This window comes from Xenopus laevis, chromosome 1S (assembly GCF_017654675.1).
Source record: "Xenopus laevis strain J_2021 chromosome 1S, Xenopus_laevis_v10.1, whole genome shotgun sequence".
NCBI lineage: Eukaryota > Metazoa > Chordata > Amphibia > Anura > Pipidae > Xenopus > Xenopus laevis.
The window spans coordinates 28,148,749-28,170,825 of NC_054372.1; the positions used below are offsets into that span (position 1 = coordinate 28,148,749).

At 37.7% G+C, this 22,077-nt stretch overlaps 1 protein-coding gene across 11 annotated transcripts in view; it reads right to left on the reverse strand.

The window, feature by feature from the left end:
* Nucleotides 1–22,077, reverse strand: part of fryl.S (FRY like transcription coactivator S homeolog) — a 221,815-nt gene that overhangs the window by 79,971 nt on the left and 119,767 nt on the right. For all 11 annotated transcript variants that reach the window (XM_041579467.1, XM_041579464.1, XM_041579463.1 and 8 more), the window contains 9 exons: nucleotides 16,805–16,858; nucleotides 13,242–13,381; nucleotides 12,881–12,977; nucleotides 10,273–10,352; nucleotides 7,087–7,167; nucleotides 6,125–6,293; nucleotides 4,307–4,399; nucleotides 3,642–3,740; nucleotides 672–773 (listed from right to left, as the gene is read on the reverse strand). In XM_041579467.1, coding sequence (XP_041435401.1) covers nucleotides 672–773; nucleotides 3,642–3,740; nucleotides 4,307–4,399; nucleotides 6,125–6,293; nucleotides 7,087–7,167; nucleotides 10,273–10,352; nucleotides 12,881–12,977; nucleotides 13,242–13,381; nucleotides 16,805–16,858 — 915 coding nt within the window. The remainder of the gene's footprint in view (nucleotides 1–671; nucleotides 774–3,641; nucleotides 3,741–4,306; nucleotides 4,400–6,124; nucleotides 6,294–7,086; nucleotides 7,168–10,272; nucleotides 10,353–12,880; nucleotides 12,978–13,241; nucleotides 13,382–16,804; nucleotides 16,859–22,077) is intronic.

Sequence of the window (22,077 nt, forward strand, 5' to 3'; positions counted from 1 at the left end):
TTTGAGAAATGGATTTCAGTGCAGAATTCTGCTGGATTAGCACTATTAACTGATTCATTTTGAAAAAAAAATGTTTTTTTCCCATGACAGTATCCCTTTAAACAAAGGAAAAATGGTTATTGTCCTAGTGAATATAAATAAGAATGTTTAGAGGGGTGAAGACACGAATGAACAAACAATGCCATGCAATGCAATGGACAGACAAGTCATGAGGATGCTTTGAATTGCAGTAACCAGGATGTGATTGTACCTTGTTAATCACCAGACATGCAGCAAATCACTGAGAAAGTACAGCCACCCAGAAACCCATTGAGCAAGGAGATTATAGGATGAATACCATTAAATGAGTTGTCATACAGAGCAATTACTCAGAGAGGAATAAAGTTTAAAGACAAGTTCCCGCTGTTACTGCAGTGTATTGAATTATACAGATAACATACAAGTCAAGGTAAAGTAATGGGTTTTAGCAGACAAAAAAATGTGACATTTATACAAAACAGCAGAAAGATAAATTACATTTAATTATCATCAAACATATGGTAGAAAATGTGAATATATGAGATTTAAATTATTTCCATAATAAAAACCCGAACAATGAGTCATTTTTCGAGTATTGGGTTCTACTTTCAGTATCTGAGTGACAAACGTCTAGGAAAGGTTCAGTTTCTTACCTTTAAGTGGGATAAACAGTTTTGTAAGAATATGTGCCAGTTGTTTAGGAAAAATTGCTTTTGGCTGACACACAACAGGCAGGTAATCAGAGGGTACAATGCCTGGAAAACAAGAAAACAACAGTTTTACATACAAAGTAATATGTATCAACAAGAACAAGCTAAGCAAAATGATGTTTAAAGGGCAACAACAGCTGTTTCTTCCATGACTTTGCCTGATAGCAAAGGGGATGCTAAATATGGTAGCTGCATAAGGATGCTAAATATGGTATGCTGTAAAGCAGCCCTATATTACAAGAGCAACCAATAACATCCATTGTTTTATCCCTCAGAACAGTTCTCACTTAAAAAAAATCAAACTGTGTAAAATAAAAACAAAATAGGGATGGCTTCACAAATTAAGAACGCCCTATAAAAACAGAGTTTCTCTTTATTTAATTTTTTATTCCTGGCAGTAGGGGACCAAGCTTATTGTGAACACAGAAGTTTGGTTTCTGTGCATTGGTGCATTTTATGCAAATTAGAAAAAATGGAAATTCGCCTGTAGAATACATTTTGGCCTGTGTGCAATGTAGTGTAGCCTTGTAAAAAAAAGTATAAATTGCCCTTAAGTTGCACTGCTTTTTACACAGATTTTTATACCACTTTGAACTTGCCCCTTGCATTTTAATAGGTTAGACCAGGTGTTCAGAGTTATAAAACAATGGTGTAAATGTACTGTATGGGGTAATCTAGAGCATAACATTTTACACAACTTTATATATATATATAGAGCTGTAAATATAAACTGCCATATCCCATATGTCCCTCATGAATGCTCCATTGTTCACATAATCCTCATGTAGTTATCAGTCCATCTAGAGCAAGGGCAGAAACACATCAAAAGCACTTACCCATTTAAGTGCAACGGTCCCACACCCCTAATTTCTGGGAGGGTTTGCAAATACACCACTAACTAGATATGCGACACTGAACCTCATAGACCTGAGGTGCAGAAAGCAATTAAGGAGTATCAGAAGTTAAAAAATGATTATGATGACTAGAAATACTGTAATTTATGTAATGAACTTACTCTACCAGCAGAGAGGCTCAGCTGCCACATAACAGATCCAAGATCCAAGCCTTCAAAGTTGTCCAAAGCAGCTCGCCATCTTGGATCTTGTTAGCCCATATTTTGAGTGTCGGTGATACTACCATGTAACGTGACTGAACCAAGTTCTAATCAAGCTTGTATTGACTTTTATATCATATATACATATACCGTTTATTGTAACTCTGTAGCTAAACACAGTCTATCCTAATTCCATGTTGGGCTTTCGCTCTCCTTTATTAAATTAAAATGTGTTTTTTTATTTTAAAGGCAGGAAATGGCTTAAAGGGCCAATAATGCCAGGAAATGAAAATGCCCTAAAAGCATTTAAATCTAAATGCTCTTATGAAAATTCGGCACCATTTCTATATTTGAAAGAGCCGTTATTTTCCAGGAAATGGCACATGGGGCAAATGCAGGATGTTCTGTCCCCTAAATTGATCCATGAGCCATTGTCATAAAGTTCCTTCAGTCCTAGTGCGAATGAAAAGTTTTGACTCAAAAATGCTCATTTGTGCATGTTTACCTTTTACATGGCTTCATACACATTAAAGTTCATCCAGTAGAATTGTGTTTATTATAAATTGAAACATTACATCCATGGATATATCTATATACATAAAAAGATATTTAATCTCCCTTTCTTGGGAAAACAAATCTTTCAACTGCTGCCAGTGAACACATATGTATTTCTTATGCAACTCCCTACTGAAGATTAAATAAGTAATATATAACCCTCTAAGCCGGACTGTCAACATAATGGCTGCTTCATGGTGGATTTCATGGTTCCCAAGTCAAAGGATGTGCTAGTAAATATGCAAATTGCCTGCAGAGGATGTGGCAGGGTGCTTAAAGGAGAAGGAAAGCTACAGAGGCATTTTATTGCCAATAGATTAGCTGCAATAGTGCAAGCTATAACACTATATTTATTCTGTAGAATGTTTTGCCATACCTGAGTAAAAAGCTCTAGAAACTCTCCGTTTCTTTAGGGTAGGAGCTGCAGTATTAATGTGGTGTGACATCACTTCCTGCCTGAGTCTCTCCCTGCTCTGGGCTCAGATTACAGCAGAGAAGGGAGGGGGCGGGGGAAGAGGAGCAAACTGAGCATGCTCTTGCCCAGGGCAATGAGGTTTAAGCTGAAGGCAGGAAGTCTGATACAGAAGCCCATGTGTACACAATAGAAGGAAAGAAATGTGCTGTTTCTTTTGACAGAAGACTCAGAGCAGCATTACTTTGAGGGTTTACTGGTATATTTAGATGGACCTTTCTGATAAGGCTTACTTAGTTTTAACCTTTCCTTCTCCTTTAAAGGGATATTGTCATGGGAAAACATGTTTTTTTTCAAAATGCATCAGTTAATGCTGCTTCAGCGGAATTCTGTACTGAAATTCGTTTCAAGAGCAAACAGATTTTTTTTATATTTAATTTTAAAATCTGACATGGGGCTAGACATATTGTCCGTTTCCCAGCTGCCCCCAGTCATGTGACTTGTGCTCTGGGAAGGTAACCAGATAACAGGTTCCTAACACAAGCTAACAGCTGCCTGGTAGATCTAAGAACAGCACTCAATAGTAAGAATCCAGGTTCCACTGAGATACATTCAGTTACATTGAGTAGGAGAAACAACAGCCTGACAGAAAGCAGTTCCATCCTAAAGTGCTGGCTCTTTCTGAAAGCACATGACCATGCAAAACGACCTGAGATGGCTGCCTATACACCAATATTAAAAATTATGACAGAATCCCTTTAATCTTTTTCATTCATCTCAATTACCCCATTACTCATTACTGTCTTGTAAGCCCTTCTAAGAATCATAAACATGCATATGCAGAGAAAGAGCTACCAATGAATGGGTGCACAGCTCTGAGAGATTTTATTACCAGGGAATGTTTTTTTCTTGAGCTCAGTTCAAACGTGGTCTGGTAGAGCATCTCCACAAAGTTTTTCAAACATGGCACATTGACTTCATTTTTTACAGCCTTGGTAAAGAGAACATGACATCTCATTAGTAATACAGTGCAAACAGATGATGAAAGCTTTACATTTGAGATGCCATACCTGAAGCCCTCTTAGCTGTTGCTGTAGTAGAGCAGCTGGAGGGCCTCAAGTTGGTCATCCCTGAAGGAATTCCAGAGACATGGCCCTCTAGATCATTAGGTGTAAAATTCTGTGCATCCAATAAGCAGCTTGAGGGCAGCAGGTATAACATCGATCACAAACACAGCAGGGTAGAAACATATGTTAGTTATGGATTGATCCATCATGTATCCCCATAGCAGCCTAGGGGGAGTTAGCTTTTTCTGGTCCAATGCAGCAAATACCAGACTAACGTGGTCTAAAGATAGCACTGCATATGTTTTTAAAACAACCCCCAGTTTCAGTGTGATCTACAGTCAATCCAGTTAAATTAGCATAAGCAAAGGTTAGGCCCAAACAAATTGGTGTCTATTAATATCCTGTAATATCAACGGACAGAAAGCTTAATGCAGTATATGTACGACAAAGAAGATTACAACAATTATAGCTGGCTACAAAATATACTTACAGCAGCTACAGGGATGAGAATCTCTACAAACAGACCAGCAAGTGCATGTTTTATGTCCTTGTCTTTCACTTCCAAGAAGTACTGTGCACATTCCTTTTGGATTACATAGAAGAGAAACAAACATTCATATGAACAGATGGAATCTTATAGCCATTTTGGGTCCATTAAGTGATATCCGACATGACAAATGACAGTGAAGTACAGCTGTACTAAGGCAGAGATCTTGAAGTTCAAAGTGCTAAGAAATATTCGTCAATTACCAAAATGTCTTCCCACTCCAAGAGCAGTCAAGAGGTTTTTTTTATCATTATTATTAAATTGTACCTGATTATTAAAAGCTATACTATGATTGTTTGCAATGAGTTCTTTTACTAGCCAAAGGTAAGCAATGCACATGAATTAACCTACTTCAGGACAAGTAACAAAATCTGCTATCTGTCCCATAAGCAAATGCCATACAGTCTCCAAAGTTTAAATTGTAAGGATGTATATTGTAATGTTTTAGGGACAGATATGTATTTATACACATATTTATATATGTTTTACCGAAAAGATGAAGCGCACACTACTTAATATGCATAAGTCTACAATACAAAATTGTATATTTTGCACTTTATTTTAAAGGAAATGATACGCCTCAAACAATATATAAAAAAATATATTGCATAAAACAGTTCATATGTAAAACCCTGCTTCATGTAAATAAACCATTTTTATAATAATATACTTTTTTTTTAGTAGTACGCGCCATTGGATATTGCTAAATTTTGCTAAAATTGCCATTTTAAAATAAGGGCTGCCCCCTTGGGATCCTACGATTCACAGTGCACACAAACAAACCATACATGTTAGGTCACATGAGCCAATTAACAGACAGATTTCTGCCTTTTGCTTCCACACTTCTTCCTGTTACAGACAGAGCTGCAGTATTTCTGGTCAGGTGATCTCTGAGGCAGCACAAAATGGTGATTCAAGGCAAGAGATGTAAAAGGGTAAAATTTACTTAAATATATATACCAGTTTGGTAAGATTCTTTAATATGTCACTTAATTTGATATAAACTATCTGTTGCTTAAATTGATACCGACACGTTCCTATTAAAATCATAGGAACGTGTCAGTATGAAGTATGTGCTGCACCTGGAATATTTTGCCTCAAATCCACCTCAGAGTTGCCCCCCAGCCCTGGGCACTTTTGCGCAGCTGACCGGATCTTCTGTGTTGCTTCCGTGACACTGGGCTGGGGACGGAGCGATCCTTCCAGCCCAGTGTCACGGAAACAGCACAGAAGGTCTTTCAACAGTGTTTGAGGGTCGGGTCAGTGCAGGTGCACAGGACTGGGGGGCAGCTTTGAGGGAAAATATTCCGGGTGAAGCACATAATTTATACTGACGTTCCTATGATTTTTATAGGAACGTGCCCAAATAGAAAAGATACCAAACAACAAAAGGAAGTGTAGCGGGGAGAACCCCTGCACGTTTATTCGGTCACTGAGCAAGTGACCGAATAAACGTGCAGGGGTTCTCCCCACTACAGTAGCTTTTGTTGTTTGGTATCTTTTCTATTTGGGCACATTGGGAGAGGCGCCGACCCCTCCAACCAAACACAGGCCATTCTTACATTGGAGAAGACTGGGGAAAGAGGATAAATTATACTTTTATAGGAACATGTCAGTATTGCTTTAAGTATTCATTTTGGGGCCTAGTCTTCCTTTAGGGAGTTTGTCTTATCTTTTAAATAGATTTTGTTATCAATCCTCTATCCCATCCATTTGTTTGCAGAATAACTTGTCATTACAGAATACAAATCACAAAATCACCTGCATGAACTGAAACGAAGCTTCAAAATCTTCCACGGGATACATTTTGACGCGAAAGAATTTCATCCCCATAATCAGGCTGATGATGCTCTGTACTACATGGGGGCTCTGTTCCTTTTGCCGTAACTCCTTTAACTCTGTTACGAATTTCTTCCTTACGGCCTGAAATCTGAAATCCAAGTCATGATAGTCTTTACACCTCTTCTCTAGTAAACCCGCCCCTCATCATTTACATCTTCCTACTCACCCGTAAGGCTAAATCAGGGATATATATATATATATATATATATATATATATATATATATATATATATATATATATATATATATATATATATATATATATATATATATATATATATATATATATATAAATAAATAAAATGATATGGGATTCACTGCTTAATATTTTAAAAATGTAAAGCTTAACAATAAGGATCTTCTAGATCAGAGTGCTGTCCTCTACAAGTTGTTATACTACACATTTCTGCATTCCCCAACAGACAAAAGCATTCAATTGAGTTGGAAGTTGTAGTATAACAACATCTGGAAGGCCACACGCAGATCATCCTTTCTTCTACAATAACAGATCTGTCAACTACATCTCTTCAGCTGCTGCAAAACTACATCAACCACCTTGTTACATTCTGTTCAGCACCAACTGGAGGAGCACAGAGTATAGATCACTAATCTAAAGATTTCAGATACAGGGTCCTCCAACTTCTTATTGTGAGAATAACTGCTTTCCCCCTTCACAATATATTGTACAGAGCTCGGAAAACATATGTCTATAAAATATTAGCTATGTGAATGATGAATAATATCTGTAAAGATATGCATAAACACGATGGTACTTTATAAATACATTTCTAATAATTATGGCAGCGATATATCTGCCTATTTACATTGCCACAAACACACAGCAAAATATATTCAAATGCAGGAACAGAATAATGCCTTACTTAGACTGGGCAAGGACACCGATGACTTCGGCATATAAATCTGCAATAATATGCACATTCCCTGTATTGGTTCCTGAATACCTAGAAACAAGCAAACGACAGTTCAGTAAAAATTGTTGCTACAATCGATGAAAGTGCCCTTGTCTCAAAAGGCCAAATTTCCTTTATAAAAGCATTTAGGGCTATAGAAGCATTGTCTAAGTCTATAGCCCTTAGTGGAACACTACATTTTCAATTAGTGAGGATCAAACACTGAACATTTTTCAATAATAAGGAACAGAATATGTATAATTATTCTTCCTTAAAAAAGGGATGAACCAACTGTCAATAAATGACATTTAAGAGCTGACAGACACATTGCCAACAGCCCATTTTCTCCATACATATTATATATTTATACATAGTTTATATGTACACATGTATGTATACATACATACATACATACATACATACATGTATACATACACAGGTTACACAGTAGTGATATAAATCATAACCAGGTTAATGGGGAAATAGTCTCCATTACAGGTGTGGGACCCTTTATCCAGAATGCTCAGGACCTGGGGTTATTCTGTGTCTTTCTGCAATTTGGATCACCATACCTTAAGTCTTCTAAAAAAATAATTTAAACATTAATTATACCCACAAGAGTTTAATTCTTAGTTGGGATGAACTACAAGGTAATGTATTATTATTACAGAGAAAAAGAGAATATAAACAAACCACATCAGCTACGCAATGAAGGCTACAATAATGTCCGCCAATCTTCTTGGCTGACTATATTTTATGTAATGGTGTAACATGTAGCTTTTCTAATATGGGAATACAGATGAATATTTCTGCATTTCAGTCCTTAGTTACAGTGTGGGAAAGCCCTTCAAGCAAGTTGATGTTAATCACCAAACAATTATAATGACATTATGTTTCTGCATTCACTAACCCCAAGAGAAGGGCATTCCAAACAATATTTACATTAAATGTTTATCTATTATTGCAAAGACAAGAAGGTAAAAAAAATCAAGATCATCAGCTGAATGAGAAACAGATGGAGCATGCATAATTGATAAATATGATAAAATGAACTGCCCATATGTAGACCAATGGAATATGTTTGGTATTTAGTATTCACATCTCGTATATACTAATGACTAGCACAGGGGAAAGCAACTCTGGGCTCTCCGGCAATTGTGGGATTTTTAGTCTCCAAAATCTAAACATCAACCTCCGTTTGGTAGAAAAAAAAAATCAAATATGCTGTAAGGACAGAACGTGGGAAAATGCAGAAGGGGAGAAATGGGAGAAGAGCAGTTTTCTCAAGCAAATAATCATTTGCCAGGATTTAAGAAGCATAGAAATAAAGAATATGCCTTAATCCAATAGCTCATTAAAAACCAGAGCCTGCAAACAAATTAACCAATCGAAGACAGTTCCAAACAATGGAATAATGTCAATTTGCTCCCTACAAGAGAACTAAGACAGATAGCGGTAATTAGAGGAAAGTAAGCAGACATCAATAGGAAGGGAATGCATGGCAAATCTACTGAAGGTCTAATGATCAATATTTTCTCTAATTCAGCAAAAAAATGAAAGGCAGAACAAACTGATTAGCTAAGAAACATGCAGGGAAGGTCAAACGGAAGTTAATATTAAGAAGAAATCTGCATATGGTGCAGGACAACTGCATAATAATAAAGGGCATCATTGCCTTGCCCTGATCTGCCCTAACAATGCCTGATTAACACCTATCCAGGTTCCCTCTCCTCTAGGTCCGCCACTTTCCCAATAGATATCAGGGAAGTTTTGCAGCCAACAATCTTCAGGGGATTGAGTGTGGGATAGATAGATAGATAGATAGATAGATAGATAGATAGATAGATAGATAGATAGATAGATAGATAGATAGATAGATGATAGATAGATGATAGATAGATGATAGATAGATGATAGATAGATGATAGATAGATGATAGATAGATGATAGATAGATGATAGATAGATGATAGATAGATGACATACCTCCCAACATTTTAGAAGTAAAAGGAGAAAAAATTTTTTCCCGCACGTAGCACAGCAATTTTTGACCACACCCCTTTATGTGGCCACACCCCCTAATTACCATGTTTGTTTTACAAAATTTGGCAGGTTATGAAAGTTTGAAAATATTTCTCCTCATCTAAACTGTGTTTTTGTGTCTCAAAATTGTTACAAAGTATCTTATTTGCACCTGTTAGCTGTTCTGGGCTCTCTGCTAAAAGCCATTTAAGTGAGAAACTTTGTTTCTTTTTCTGGCTGTTCAGTGCATAGAAAAGAGGGACTTTCCAGTACAAATGAGGGACTGCGGGTTGAGCTGTCAAAAGAGGGACTGTCCCTCCGAAAAAGGGACAGTTGGGAGGTATGAGATGATAGATAGATAGATAGAAAAGGTCAACAAGATTAAGTGTATCAAGATGTGTGTAATATTATGCCATGCGAACACCCTATTATTTTACATTGCTTCAGGCAGAAGTCACAAAAAAAAACGCACAAAATGTGCCATTTTTTATACAGCGAAGCATCGCGATGTGTGTGTATTTTTGCACTACAATAAATATTCCCCTTAGTTGGAATTACATGCCAGATGCTAAAATGACAAACTAAGATTTCATAGTGTTTTTGCATTCTAACTGCTAGTAATATCCAGATTATGTAGCGTGACAATTAAAACACAGCAGATAATCAATAGAAATCAAGGGATCCACTGACATAAGCCTTGCAGGACCAACTGACTCTACTTTAGAAAAAAGACAACTTCAACCACTTTCTTTTGTAATATATGCAGCTGTTAAAGGAAATTAATTCCAACAAATAATTTATCACAGGAATTCCATTCCCCTCCTGGTTCCATTTACTGGTACCACAGAGGAACACACAAGAGAAAAATGAAATAAACCACTAGTTCTGCTTACATGGCCTGAGATGCAATAGTCATTTCTTCCATGTTTTGCTGACATTAATCCATTTCACACTTTGCAGAACAGCGGTTATGAACATAAGGTGTCCTGTGCTAAATCTGGTAACATAAAATAACCCCAATAACAGATCATTCCCATCATAACCCAGGAGTCAGCAGCCATTGCTTATTACTGGTCCCTTGCAAGTTTATGGGATTCTGTGTTTGCTAGTCACACTAAACACCAGGAGATCTTACCCTTCTTTGTGTTTAAAGTGCTTAAAAGCCAAGTTGAGGACTTCTTGGACAAGAGGATCTGTAACTGGATGTACAGGAATCTGCAATAAAAATTCTGAATTGTTAATGGTTTGTTTTGCAGTGGAAGCAAACCATACCAGACACATATCAATATTTCCAGCAAAATAACTCAGCATTGCACTATTTTCCAAATACCTACCAGACCTAAAGCCTTAAATAGATTTAAGTTTGTCTTCTTCATTTATATAAAGACATTCTGGGTTCTACAGAAATAAGCTCAATAGTCCAGAAATTCAAGGCAACCAATTAGATGCTTGCTTTCATAGTGCTACCCACATCAGTAAAAGCTAACCTGTGACTGGTCGCCAATTAAACATATCAAATATTTCCCATTTACCACATGGAGTATTTTTGTAGATCTAGAGCTCTTAGACTTATTCATGGTATAAGGGAATAGTGCACTGTCTGCATCTATACCCCATTGAAAAATTGCGTCTCTTGAACTCCTTTATTCCTGTAAAATTTATTAGAAGTGAAGGAATCTTTCCAGAGGATACACATGCGCTCATATCCCACAGCCTCTCTAGAATGTGGGGATACCATTTATAATTGAACCAAGGAATAAGCAGCAAAATAGAGACAAGAAATAAAGAACATAGGTCAGCAGCACTAAAGGTGGCCATACACAGGCCGATAAAAGCTGCCGACAGACCGAGTTGGCAGCTTATTGGCTCGTGTATGAGGCCCCCGACGGGCTTCCCCAATCGAGATCTGGCCGAAAGTCGGCCAGATCTCGATCGGAAGGAAATAAAAATCCCATAGGATCGCGGCCGCATCTGTTCGTTGATGCGGTCCCGCGATCCAACCGCCCGTTAGGCATCGTTGTAAGTAGGCCTCTGGACAGAATCTGCACGGATGGGTAAGTAAAGAGTTAGGGGCATTTGCCTGAGGTAACAGCTAGGCTGTAGGGTTTTTTAACTTTAGGGTTGAATTCTACTTTAATCCATATCACACACAGCACCTTTCTCTGGTTTATACTTTAAAAGCACTGAACATTTTTAATAAATCTGTATTGGAAAGTTGCTTTAAATTGTTTTCTTTTATAAGGCAATTTCTTTTTTTACTGCACCACAGTGTCTTTACAACTCCGCTGATACTACTTAATTATATAGTCATAACCGAGACAGCCACAAACCAAAGGCTGAAATAGTAAATGAACTAGGAACATTAACCGTAACAGTGTTCAAGAGTTTCTGTACAGTGAGGCATGACATGAACATGAAAAGTCTTTTTTCCAGGCTATTGCTAACATTGTAAACATGGAGAACAGACCAAACACTCTGTCAATACACTAAATATAGACTTGTAAATGACCAGCACTTTTAAAGTAAAAATGCTTGTGATAGACACTTGGGGGCAAATTCACTAAACGACGAAGCGCCTAACGTTAGCGTTAATTCGCTAGCGTATCGCATTTCCGTTAATTCGCAGATTCACTAACGGACGATGGCGTAAATTCGCTAGTGTTACTTCGCACCCTTACGCCTGGCGAATTTGTGCAACGGACGTAACTACGCAAATTCACTGACGCGCAAATTATTCTGAACGCTACCTTTTACGCCAGACTTCCTTCGCCACCTCAGACCAGACGAAGAGCAATAGAGTAGAAAAAAGTTCAAATTTTTTCTAAGTCCCAAAAAACGCTGGCGTTTTTTCTTTTTTTATGGGTGATAGGCTGAAAAAGATCGAAATTTTTTTTGGGGCCACCCTCCTTCCCCCCTAGATTTCCTAACTGATGGCAACTTCACTATACAGTGGGCACATGTGTAGGGCAAAATAAAAATTTTATTTGCTGTTTTGAAGGTTTCCCAGGCTTGTGTAGTTCTGCTACATATACCTCCATTGTAACTTCAATTTGGCGCTGTATGCAAATTAACATCGCTAGTGTAACTTTGCTTTGCTTGGTGAATTAACGCTAGCGCAACTTCGCAACCTTACGCTTCCCCTGAGCGCAACTTCGGATTTTAGTGAATTTGCGTAGCGCTGACGAAAATACGCCTGGCGAAGTGTGGCTTAGTGAATTTGCCCCTTGGAGCTCATGTGGACCTTGTAATGGTCTTCCTGGTCTTTCATGCCCCATGCTACACATGGAAATATAGTGGAACTCCTGCTTTTCAGTTTTCCCTCATTTTACACCAGTTTCTGGTATCACTAATATATAATGCATTTTCCGGATCTTACACCACCCCAGAAAACCAGAAACTGTATACTTATGCAGATGGTGGTACATATTCAAATAATTTTCTACCATATTCCCTTTATTACAAACGCCTGACTTATACTTGGTTTTCGGTCACTAGGACCCAACCCTCTTTTTTTCAGTTTATTATAATATTATGACCATGACTTTTCAGGCCAACAGGACCCTTGAGAAATATGAATAAGGAATATAAGAAGCTGGTTGTAAATATAACTAGACATCCCCAGGTACATGTTCTAGGTATTCAAGGAGTTATAGTGAAAACATCCTAGTGGGGCACTGAAGTTGACTTCCCCACCTTGAAACTATATATATAAAAAAACAAAAAAAAAAGAGAGAGGAGCTTACCTGTTTTAGGACTTCTACTAAAACTAAACAAAAAATAAAGTCTACAGCCAGGTCTCTCCTTTCAAGTAAGTAATCCCTCTCTCGTTGCTGCTCATCCCTAGAAAACAAAGGGAATAGCAGTGTCAGTTAGACTGCAGCTAATTGAGGGGCAAGAGAAATAAAGCACAGCATGGTATTTGCCAGACCAGTTCTACCTAAACATTTAGCTTACTTAAATCAAAGATTTTGGTTTAGCAGGATGTGCCAGAAGGTATCACCTGATGTGGAGAAAGTATGGTTCCGCAACAGGCCCATCATCTTGTATGATTGCTTATTGGTTGAGTTAGAGTCAAAGATCACCCAACTTATTTGTATTACTTACCCTTTTGACTTTGTGCTGGAACGGGGCCTGTACTCATAAGATTCATCTCCTGTTCCATTTTGGCGCTTATACCAGTCAAACAAGGTGCGGAGTAAGGAGGGGAGACAGTGCTCTGCTACGGAGCTCATAGAGCTTATCAGCTATAATGAAAAACACCTTTGTTACAATCTCAAACAGTAAATTCACAAGGATAAAATGCACAATACCCCATGCCACACATATTTAGCAATTAAAGTAAATGTGGGGTAGGTTATCAAAGACATTTATAAATTTGTACGCAATGAATAAAAAGCAGCAACACAACTTCCAGTGCCGGTTGGGTTTTCCTAGTTTAAAAAATGCTAATTATTTTGGCACAACTATATGTCATCCCTTGGACAGTCGCCTCTTCGGGTGGCACATCTGCTCAGTAAGAATTCTGAATGGAGGGGGGGCAAATATAACTTTAGGTCACCATCTTCCTTATCTCATCCTATAGCTCTAAATACATATATCTGTGGATCAACATGTCATGAGCCATCTTAGGGCAGTGGCATATGGGAAGATTTGTCAACCTATGTTTTTTAGATGCGACTGTGGGCAACAAATCTCTTCATTGCTGGCGGTATGCCCAACTGATCGCTTAATCACCCAATGTTTCATCTGGAGGCATCTTCTGTCGACTTAGCGATCGTTTAACGAATCATACCACCAGCAATTTAAATTAACAGCAATGGAGGAGGCATTTTCAGGAGATCCATCGTCTGCAGGCTCGTCTAAAAAATCACGGGCGACAAATCTTCCCATGTGCCACTGCTCTTAGCAAGAAGTCAGCGGGGATGGGGCAAAAATCAAAGAGGTCTGGCTAGAAGAAAATAGCTACTAATGGAAAAGTATATACAAAGCAACACACCCCAAAGGTTTGCTCATAATATGTACAGAAAGATAATGCAAATGCAAAGATGATGCAAACTTATATAAGCATAGATATTACCATTTAGGAAGTCAAATTCTGTAAGAAAATGTAAAACTTCATAGTGGCCCATTAAGTATTAAAAATAAAGTCAATGTATTAAGAATTATTCAGTGGTGAATGAAATGGTATTTAAATGTTTGTACAGATCTAAGAAGGCTAGTTCCCAATGTAAACACATAATAAATCTAGCCTGGGGGAAATGGCACGAACAGGATCTCTTGGTAACAAAAGGCCTATATATAAACAGGTTTACAGAACAGATTTGTAAGAGCAAAACAATTGTTCTTCAATGGTTCTGTTATAAAAGAAAGATGGCAGCCACACAGACCAAACAGAAGGGAACCCCTCTGAAGAGAATGGAGTCCGTTCTTTGCATTCCTGCTTTCGTGCTGACTGTTCATACTTGCCACGAGGTGAAATTCAGTGGGGAGTTTACACGCGTACAGTTTATGTAAGCATTACACAGCAATAAAATGGATGAAAGGCAAGAAATATGAGCCTGAATACAAATTTAGCTGTGAGCGTTGGATTTTTTCCCCTTCACCCCACTTTTTTTTTATGTGCATTTCTGCCCACAGAAGCGTAAAAATAACTGCTGAGCCATTCTTTGTTTATCCTACACAACTCCAAATGCAAACTGCTGGTGGAGGCCTAGTACACTGTGTATTGGATTTAATTTCTTCATTTTTTTAATAGTATTTTTTACATCCCCAATGTTAGTCTTTATAGTTACTTTATATGATTTCTCTGACACAGGATAACATTGTGCCAATTAAAGGGGTGGTTCGCCTTTAAGTTAACTTTTAGTATGTTACAGAATGGCCAATTCCAATCAACTTTTCGATTGGTCTTCATTATTTTTTTTTTTATAGTTTTTTTAATTATTTGCATTCTTCTCCTGACTCTGTCCAGCTTTCAAATGGGGTTCACTGACCTCATCTACAGACAAATGCTCTGTAAAGCTAAATATATATTGTTATTGCTACTTTTTATTACTAAGTTTTCTATACAGCTCCTCTTCTATTCATAGTCCATTCTCATTCAAATCAATGCATGGTTGCTAGGGTCATTTGGACCAGAGCAACCAGTTTGCTGATACTGCTTCTGAATAAAAAGCTAAATAAATCAATCCTCAAATAATAAAAAGTGAAAACCAATTGCAGTATCACGCTGTACAGCATACTAAAAGTGGACTCAAAATTGAACAAATGGAAGAAAAGTCTAATGTGCCCTTTAATCTACTAATGTTACTAGTACTAAAAATATATAATAAAGACAGACAACACCAAACACATCCCCTATGGCCTACAATAGCTTCTGAGCAACAGAAAACAGAAGATTTCTGTAGCAATTAACACTTAAAATGGTAGACTACGGAATCTCTTTACGGATTACAAAATCATCACAGGATTTACGATACCCACGGCAGTGTAGTTTATGATAACCATGGGCAGTGTAGCTTAAGGAACAGTAACATCAAAAAGTGAAAGTGTTTTAAGTAATGAATAAATAATGTAGTCTTATCCTGCACTAGGAAAACTGGGATGTTTATAAGTATATAGCATATGAATTTTATCAGTCACTAGAAATCACTAGGCAACACTGCAAACTGAAAAAAACACGGACTTGCCACTTCAACCTTGGTATCTTCAAAGGCGGTGACTTTATTGGTGTTTAATACACCTTTATGTAAGAGATACCCACACATAATATGGTCTTATTATAAAACACTAAAGCAGGTTTGATTCTCTTTCCAATAACAAATCCTTCTGCTTTATCCATATTCCTACATGGTTTTGCACCTCTGGGTGCTTCTGAATTGACCGGTTTAAATTGTCAGGCCAAGTATATTGTAATATTATGCATTGTAAATACAGTAAATTGTATATATCACTTATGGGACACTTCTTCCACTTAAAGCCATGTGCTGCACATGAATTGTCCAATAAGTCCATGCATAAAAGGAGCAATTATAGGACTCGCATAAACAAATAAAAATAATGCTTATTATTGTGTTAATGTTTTGCTGGGTGGAACAGTAACGGCACTTTAATAGCAATATTTATCTGACAGTACTTTCTCCGATATGTAGAAGAATTACTAAAAAATTGTGTATATCTACACTACACTCATGAATGGCTCCTCTTAGCCTGCTTGTGTAGTTTAAGGCATTCTTCATTGATTACAAAAGCAGCAGTACCATTTAATTGCCATTTTTATTATCATTGTAATTACAACAAGGGCAGCAGACAAGAAATGCTTTATATACCTTCATGTCTGTTTAAATGTAGATTTTAAATAATTTTAAATGGCCTTAAATTTGACTGTTGGAATGGTAGGACAATTATTCTATAATATAAATTGTGCAAATATAAAAGCACATTATACAGTATATGGTTCCAGAACAAAGTCTTGGGGAAGTGTAGGGATAGCCAGACTATAAAGTAGTATAGGGATTTCACATTGACATTATAGTGACACAAGTTAGATCTACATTTGACAATGTTAAAGTGGCTTCCCTGGCAAAAATGAGTCTCTGATGGCAGACCTTGTACTATACGTATATACACCGTGTATGCATGTATACATACATAGACACACAAAATACCTGATCAAACTGAAGATCTTCACCTCTTTGAAGAGATCTGGATAAAGGCTTTTCCTGAAGAAATTAAAAGAAAAGCAACAATCAGAATAAGAAAAAAAGGCAGACATTGCTAGAACTATAAATAAGACATGATCAAGGACATTACATTTCAACAACTAATAATAACAAAAAATCATTTTGTAAATTGATCGTGAATTTCCAGATCAGCCAGTGTTCTACCCAGAAATAGTTTTAGCCGGGTGGGATGAAAAAGCACCTGGGTGGGTGGAAAATATATACCAAATTAGCAATGAACTTGATCTGTGGGTTTGGGTGGAGAAAAAGAAAGGGAAATTAATGTACTAAGACTATCCAAGTGCTAGACCATTGCAAGCACCCAGTGTTCCTTGTCTAGCTCATCTAACAAGCCCTTTGTGTGAGAGGTGCTATGGTCCATCTGCTGGAAGAATATGACAAGGTGACGAGAGGTGGTGGGGTGATTGCGTCCAACATACTCCTATCCAGCACAGATATAGCTTAGTGATGACTGAACGCTGCTCCTTTCTTTTACCATCCACAAACTGCTGAAATGTCAGCTAAAGGTCAATGAGTAATGTGATTGTGTGGGGGAAAGCTGCTTTTTCCAGATAAAAATAATATTGTCTTTCTATACATCTATGGCTGATCAGCACTGAAACAATGGCCGACCAGTGTTAATGCTGGCAGCACAAAGATGGAAATGCACAGGCTTCCAAGCATATGCTGCAAGATTACAACATAATATGGATCATTTATCTCGACTCGCACCATTAGAGTGGATGTACATCGCTGCAGCTTTCCTTAAATATATTATATTGTCTAACAACCAGTCGAAACTCAATCCATATTTAAATACGAGCCAACTGTAGCCTTTTCAGACTGTATTTGTTTAGATCCTAAAAGTCATATGGCAAGAACGTCTTTTTTTTTTTTTTTTTTTTTTTGGAACCTTTTCAGTCAAGGTCTGAGGGTTCAGTTGATTCCAGATCTTGCAAAAACCAGAAGGAATAATCCCTCTACTATCCATTATAAGAATGTTAGAATTGTGGCCATATGAGGGCACAAGGTCACAGACATGTGCATTCTGAAGTAGCCCCCAAAATACTTACAGAAGTGATATAGGACAATATATGTTAAAAGATACAAATATATATACACACACAAGCGCACATTCACATAAACGAATTGTTCAATATAAAAATAAAAACAAAGTCAATAGATTGCCCGTGCAAAATAAAAAATGTTTCTAATATAGAATGTAATGTATCAAGGCAGTAACCAATCAGAGACTTGAGGTAGGGAGCACTTGGGTCATATCTGTTGCTTTTGAATCTGAGCTGAATGCTGAGGATCAATTACAATCTCACTGAACAGTTATGTCTCATGTTGCCCCCCTTCAAGTCGCTGACTAACTCAGAGTTAGAGAGCTGAAAAGCAGGAAGTAGTGTTCTGTTCTGTTATGTTAGACATCCAGTCACTCCTTTATACATTACATTTTGGCTAACTAACTATATTAGAATGTTTTTTATTTTGCACAGCCTATCCATTTAACCAGTTTTTATTTTTAAACTGAACTGTTCCTTTAACCAAGGCACACTGAGCAAAGTTTAAATTCAAATGGAAACACCATAATTGTGGTGCTACTATGGCCTACCTCTATTGAGGCTCATTTTGCAAAATGTTTGCAACTGCTAATTTTTTCATTGCTTACTGGCCACAATTGAAGCCCCCCTTTTGTCATTCCCAGTATTCGCCTTGTGAGTGGCAATTGTGCTTGATTGTATAGGCACAAGTGTGCTAGACCTATTGACACAGGGCACAAAGGGAACCCTGGAGCTATCGCCTGGTCAGAAGTTGGCAAAAACTCCAAGGATCCAGGGTCGGACTAGGCTGTGGGGACACCGGGAAAAAACAAAGTGGGACGTGGCTCTTGCGGGTTCCAACGACCAACGACGCTCCCTAGTTTGAGTCAGGCACTCCTCCTCTACCCCCAATTGCAACCGCAAGTAAGAGGAAATAAAAAGTGTTTTCTGCTATAGTTCTGGCCTCTGTTTTGGCCAATTACGTACAAACATCTTTTTAACATTGTATTTTCTGGGCTTGGAACAGAAATGGCTGAACTCCAACCTGCAGTATGCGGCTGAGCGCTATCGATCATTTACAGCAGAGGACAACGGGCTATTTTTGATATTAATGGAGAGTGATTTCTTATTTCTGTGCTGCCAGTGCACCACTTAATGCACCAGGCCACAGGCTGTCAGAGTTCATTTTATTTTTGCTTTCCACTACATTAGTAATACAAGTATGTCCACACACAAATCGACTGCATAGGAATAGATATAGGACATGGGAAAGAGACTTTTTTTAAACCATAATGCATGAGAATAAAAATTACAGGAAGGTTGACATCTCCCTAGAGGCCTTAAAGAAGGGCTGAGATAATGTGCTTGCATCAGAGGAAACAAGGCACGCATTACTTGCCTAATGGGCTTCTTACTGCACACTCACAGCTCAGGGGATCTATTAGATATTGTTTATACAGCAAGACTGAGCTTCCACACATAGGGAAAATACTGACAACGATGGATAATTAACAAATAAGAGCAGCACACCGGTTCCATTGCCTTTGTGGATAATAGTTATTCGAATCCCTAATTATTTTTGGTGTATGAAAATAAGCAGCTGAACACTTAAGGCTGAGTACACGTGGATGTTCCATTTCTCCAGTGCATGCTCCATCTTCAGTTCTATTCTTGATGTGCGCCACAGGTGTGGGGAACATTCCAATGCAGGTAAATAGGGGGCTTAGAATAAACACTGCTTGGATGATAAATGCATATAAAGGCATAGACGGCCTGATCAAGTTCAAGGATTCATGCCTATTCTGTGCTCACTGCAGACCAGGTGTAATTCAAGAACACAGCAGAAGTTGGTAGCCTTTCAGTTTACAATTAATTGTATTTTCAGTCTTTTTTCCCCTTTAGTACTTATGCCCCTCACTATTCCATTTAAAATGCATGCATTTATACATACCAAGTATTCAAGTATTTTTTTTTTTTTTTTAAAAGGCCTACACAACCAAGTGCCTCTCTATAGAACCATTGCCCCCCAAAAATAGCATGTTAAATATATCATGGTAAAGGTCCAATGCTGGTACAGAATATGATGCAGACGTGCAAATATTTGTTGTGGCTCCAGCTTTACCCTGACAACCAGTACTGTATTGTTATATTAGCAGAAATAGCAGAATTGCATTGGACCAAGAAAAGCTGCTACACCTACTACCAGAGATGGCTGGAGAGAGGGCTTGGTACCTTAACCTGGATATAGTGTACAATTAACACATTATGCTTTGCTGCAGTGCATATTTATGTACATTTGTGCTCACATTCAGGGAATCAAAAACTACAACTGATGGGGAAAAAAAGGACATTTTAGCACACACACATTCTAGTAGTTATCTCAGACTAACTATAGGATGATTACACATTGAGTTCAGAAATAACCATAACATGTATAAATATAGGAGTGACAATCACAGTTTTTGTTTAATCATTGCCACCTTGTAGCTTATGATCAATCACATCTGATGGCAGAGTGCACTTTTGCAAAGACAAAATAATTTCTTAGTGATTTTGCCGTAGAAAAAGACAGAAAGGAGTCCTAAGCAATGCTCTGGGTGGCCATCTTTTTAACCACCAGACCAGGTGTAAAATGGGCAGCGCTGCAATATTTTAAGTTTCAGGCCAGAGATGGGAAACATAATTGTTCTTTCTATCTGAGCTCAAAGTCAAACAGACTGTCCCACCAGTAGCTGTAGTTCTGCTAAAATATAGGACCAAAGACCCCTTAATTAAATATCATTAACTGTAATCCTAAGTATTCAATGGTGGACATGAGACCATACTTAATGAGTGTCATCAGCTGAATGGATTTCCATTTTAAGGTGACAGTACCAATGCCACCACATTACATTTTATCAACTTTAAAAGATCACAACAGGGATCCAAATATTCAGCCACAGTTGGTCAATTAATTTAAAAAACTGCCAAACTGGAATTGACGGGATTTGGATGGAAGTAAGATAGTAAGGATAGTAAGGAGACAAAACACTTGTCTATTTTACAAGAGAAACATGAGATGCTGCAAGCTTTTCAATGAGCAGTACATAGATACCCAGTTATAATGGGGGGGAATGAAAAGAGGACCCTTGCATAAAAAAGACAGAGAAAGATACCAGTAATACAACTATGAAGATTTTCATTCATCCAGATATACCAGTAATACACTTGCTATGAAGAAAAAAAAAAACACTACATGCTGGCGTACACGTTAGTAAATATTTTAATCTTTAATTTTTTATATTTTGCTGAATCAGCAATCTGAAACTACAACACGAAAATATAAAGTGCATCCAAAATGGATACATGGAACTTTGATTTCACAGAAGCAGCTGCCTGAATCCCTTGTTCGGAAAGCTGGAGAGATACAGAGATCTAATTAGCCCCAAAGGAATGTGAATATTTACATATCTTCTCCTCTTATCTACAGTATGTCTTTGCTTCACGAAAGGGCTGGTCCCAGTCAGCCTCCTGTTTACTTCCAGGAATTCACATATACAACTAAACACCAACTAAAGACAGACACGACATCTGCTCATCTTCTATATTGTGCTTGATACTCATCAGAGCCTGGGATCCCTTTAAAGATCTTTGTTTTTTCTTAATTCTGAGAATGAGAGGTGCTGCATCAGGTCATGTTTAATCATGAAAAATATATGTTTCTTGTTATTTTGTGAGCTAAACAGGGCAAAAAAGAGAAAATTAGGCTACTCCACGTTTGGTCCTTGCAACATAGATGAATAGATCACAAATATACAACCCCTTTAGCTCAAAAAAATAGATTAAAACAATAAGCCAAAGGGGTGTTCGACTTACTGAACAAGTAGTTGTGGTGGGCATAGATGCACAGATAATTTCGTACAAAACTATCCAGCGTGCACGGCAGGAGACAAGCCGACAAATATTGGCCGAAGACTTGGCCCCAACATCGGCCAGTGTTACTGCTGAATTGTCAGATATATGTAGAATTCTATTGTTTCTATCTGTACATCTGATGATTCAGCTCTAACATGTCTGTAATAAAAACGAAGCACCAATGGTCGCAGGAGAGATAGTAAATGTTGAGTCAATGGCCACTTTTACAATGTCCATTTAAAGAGAAAATTTCAAGAGAAATGTGTGATGTGAATTGCA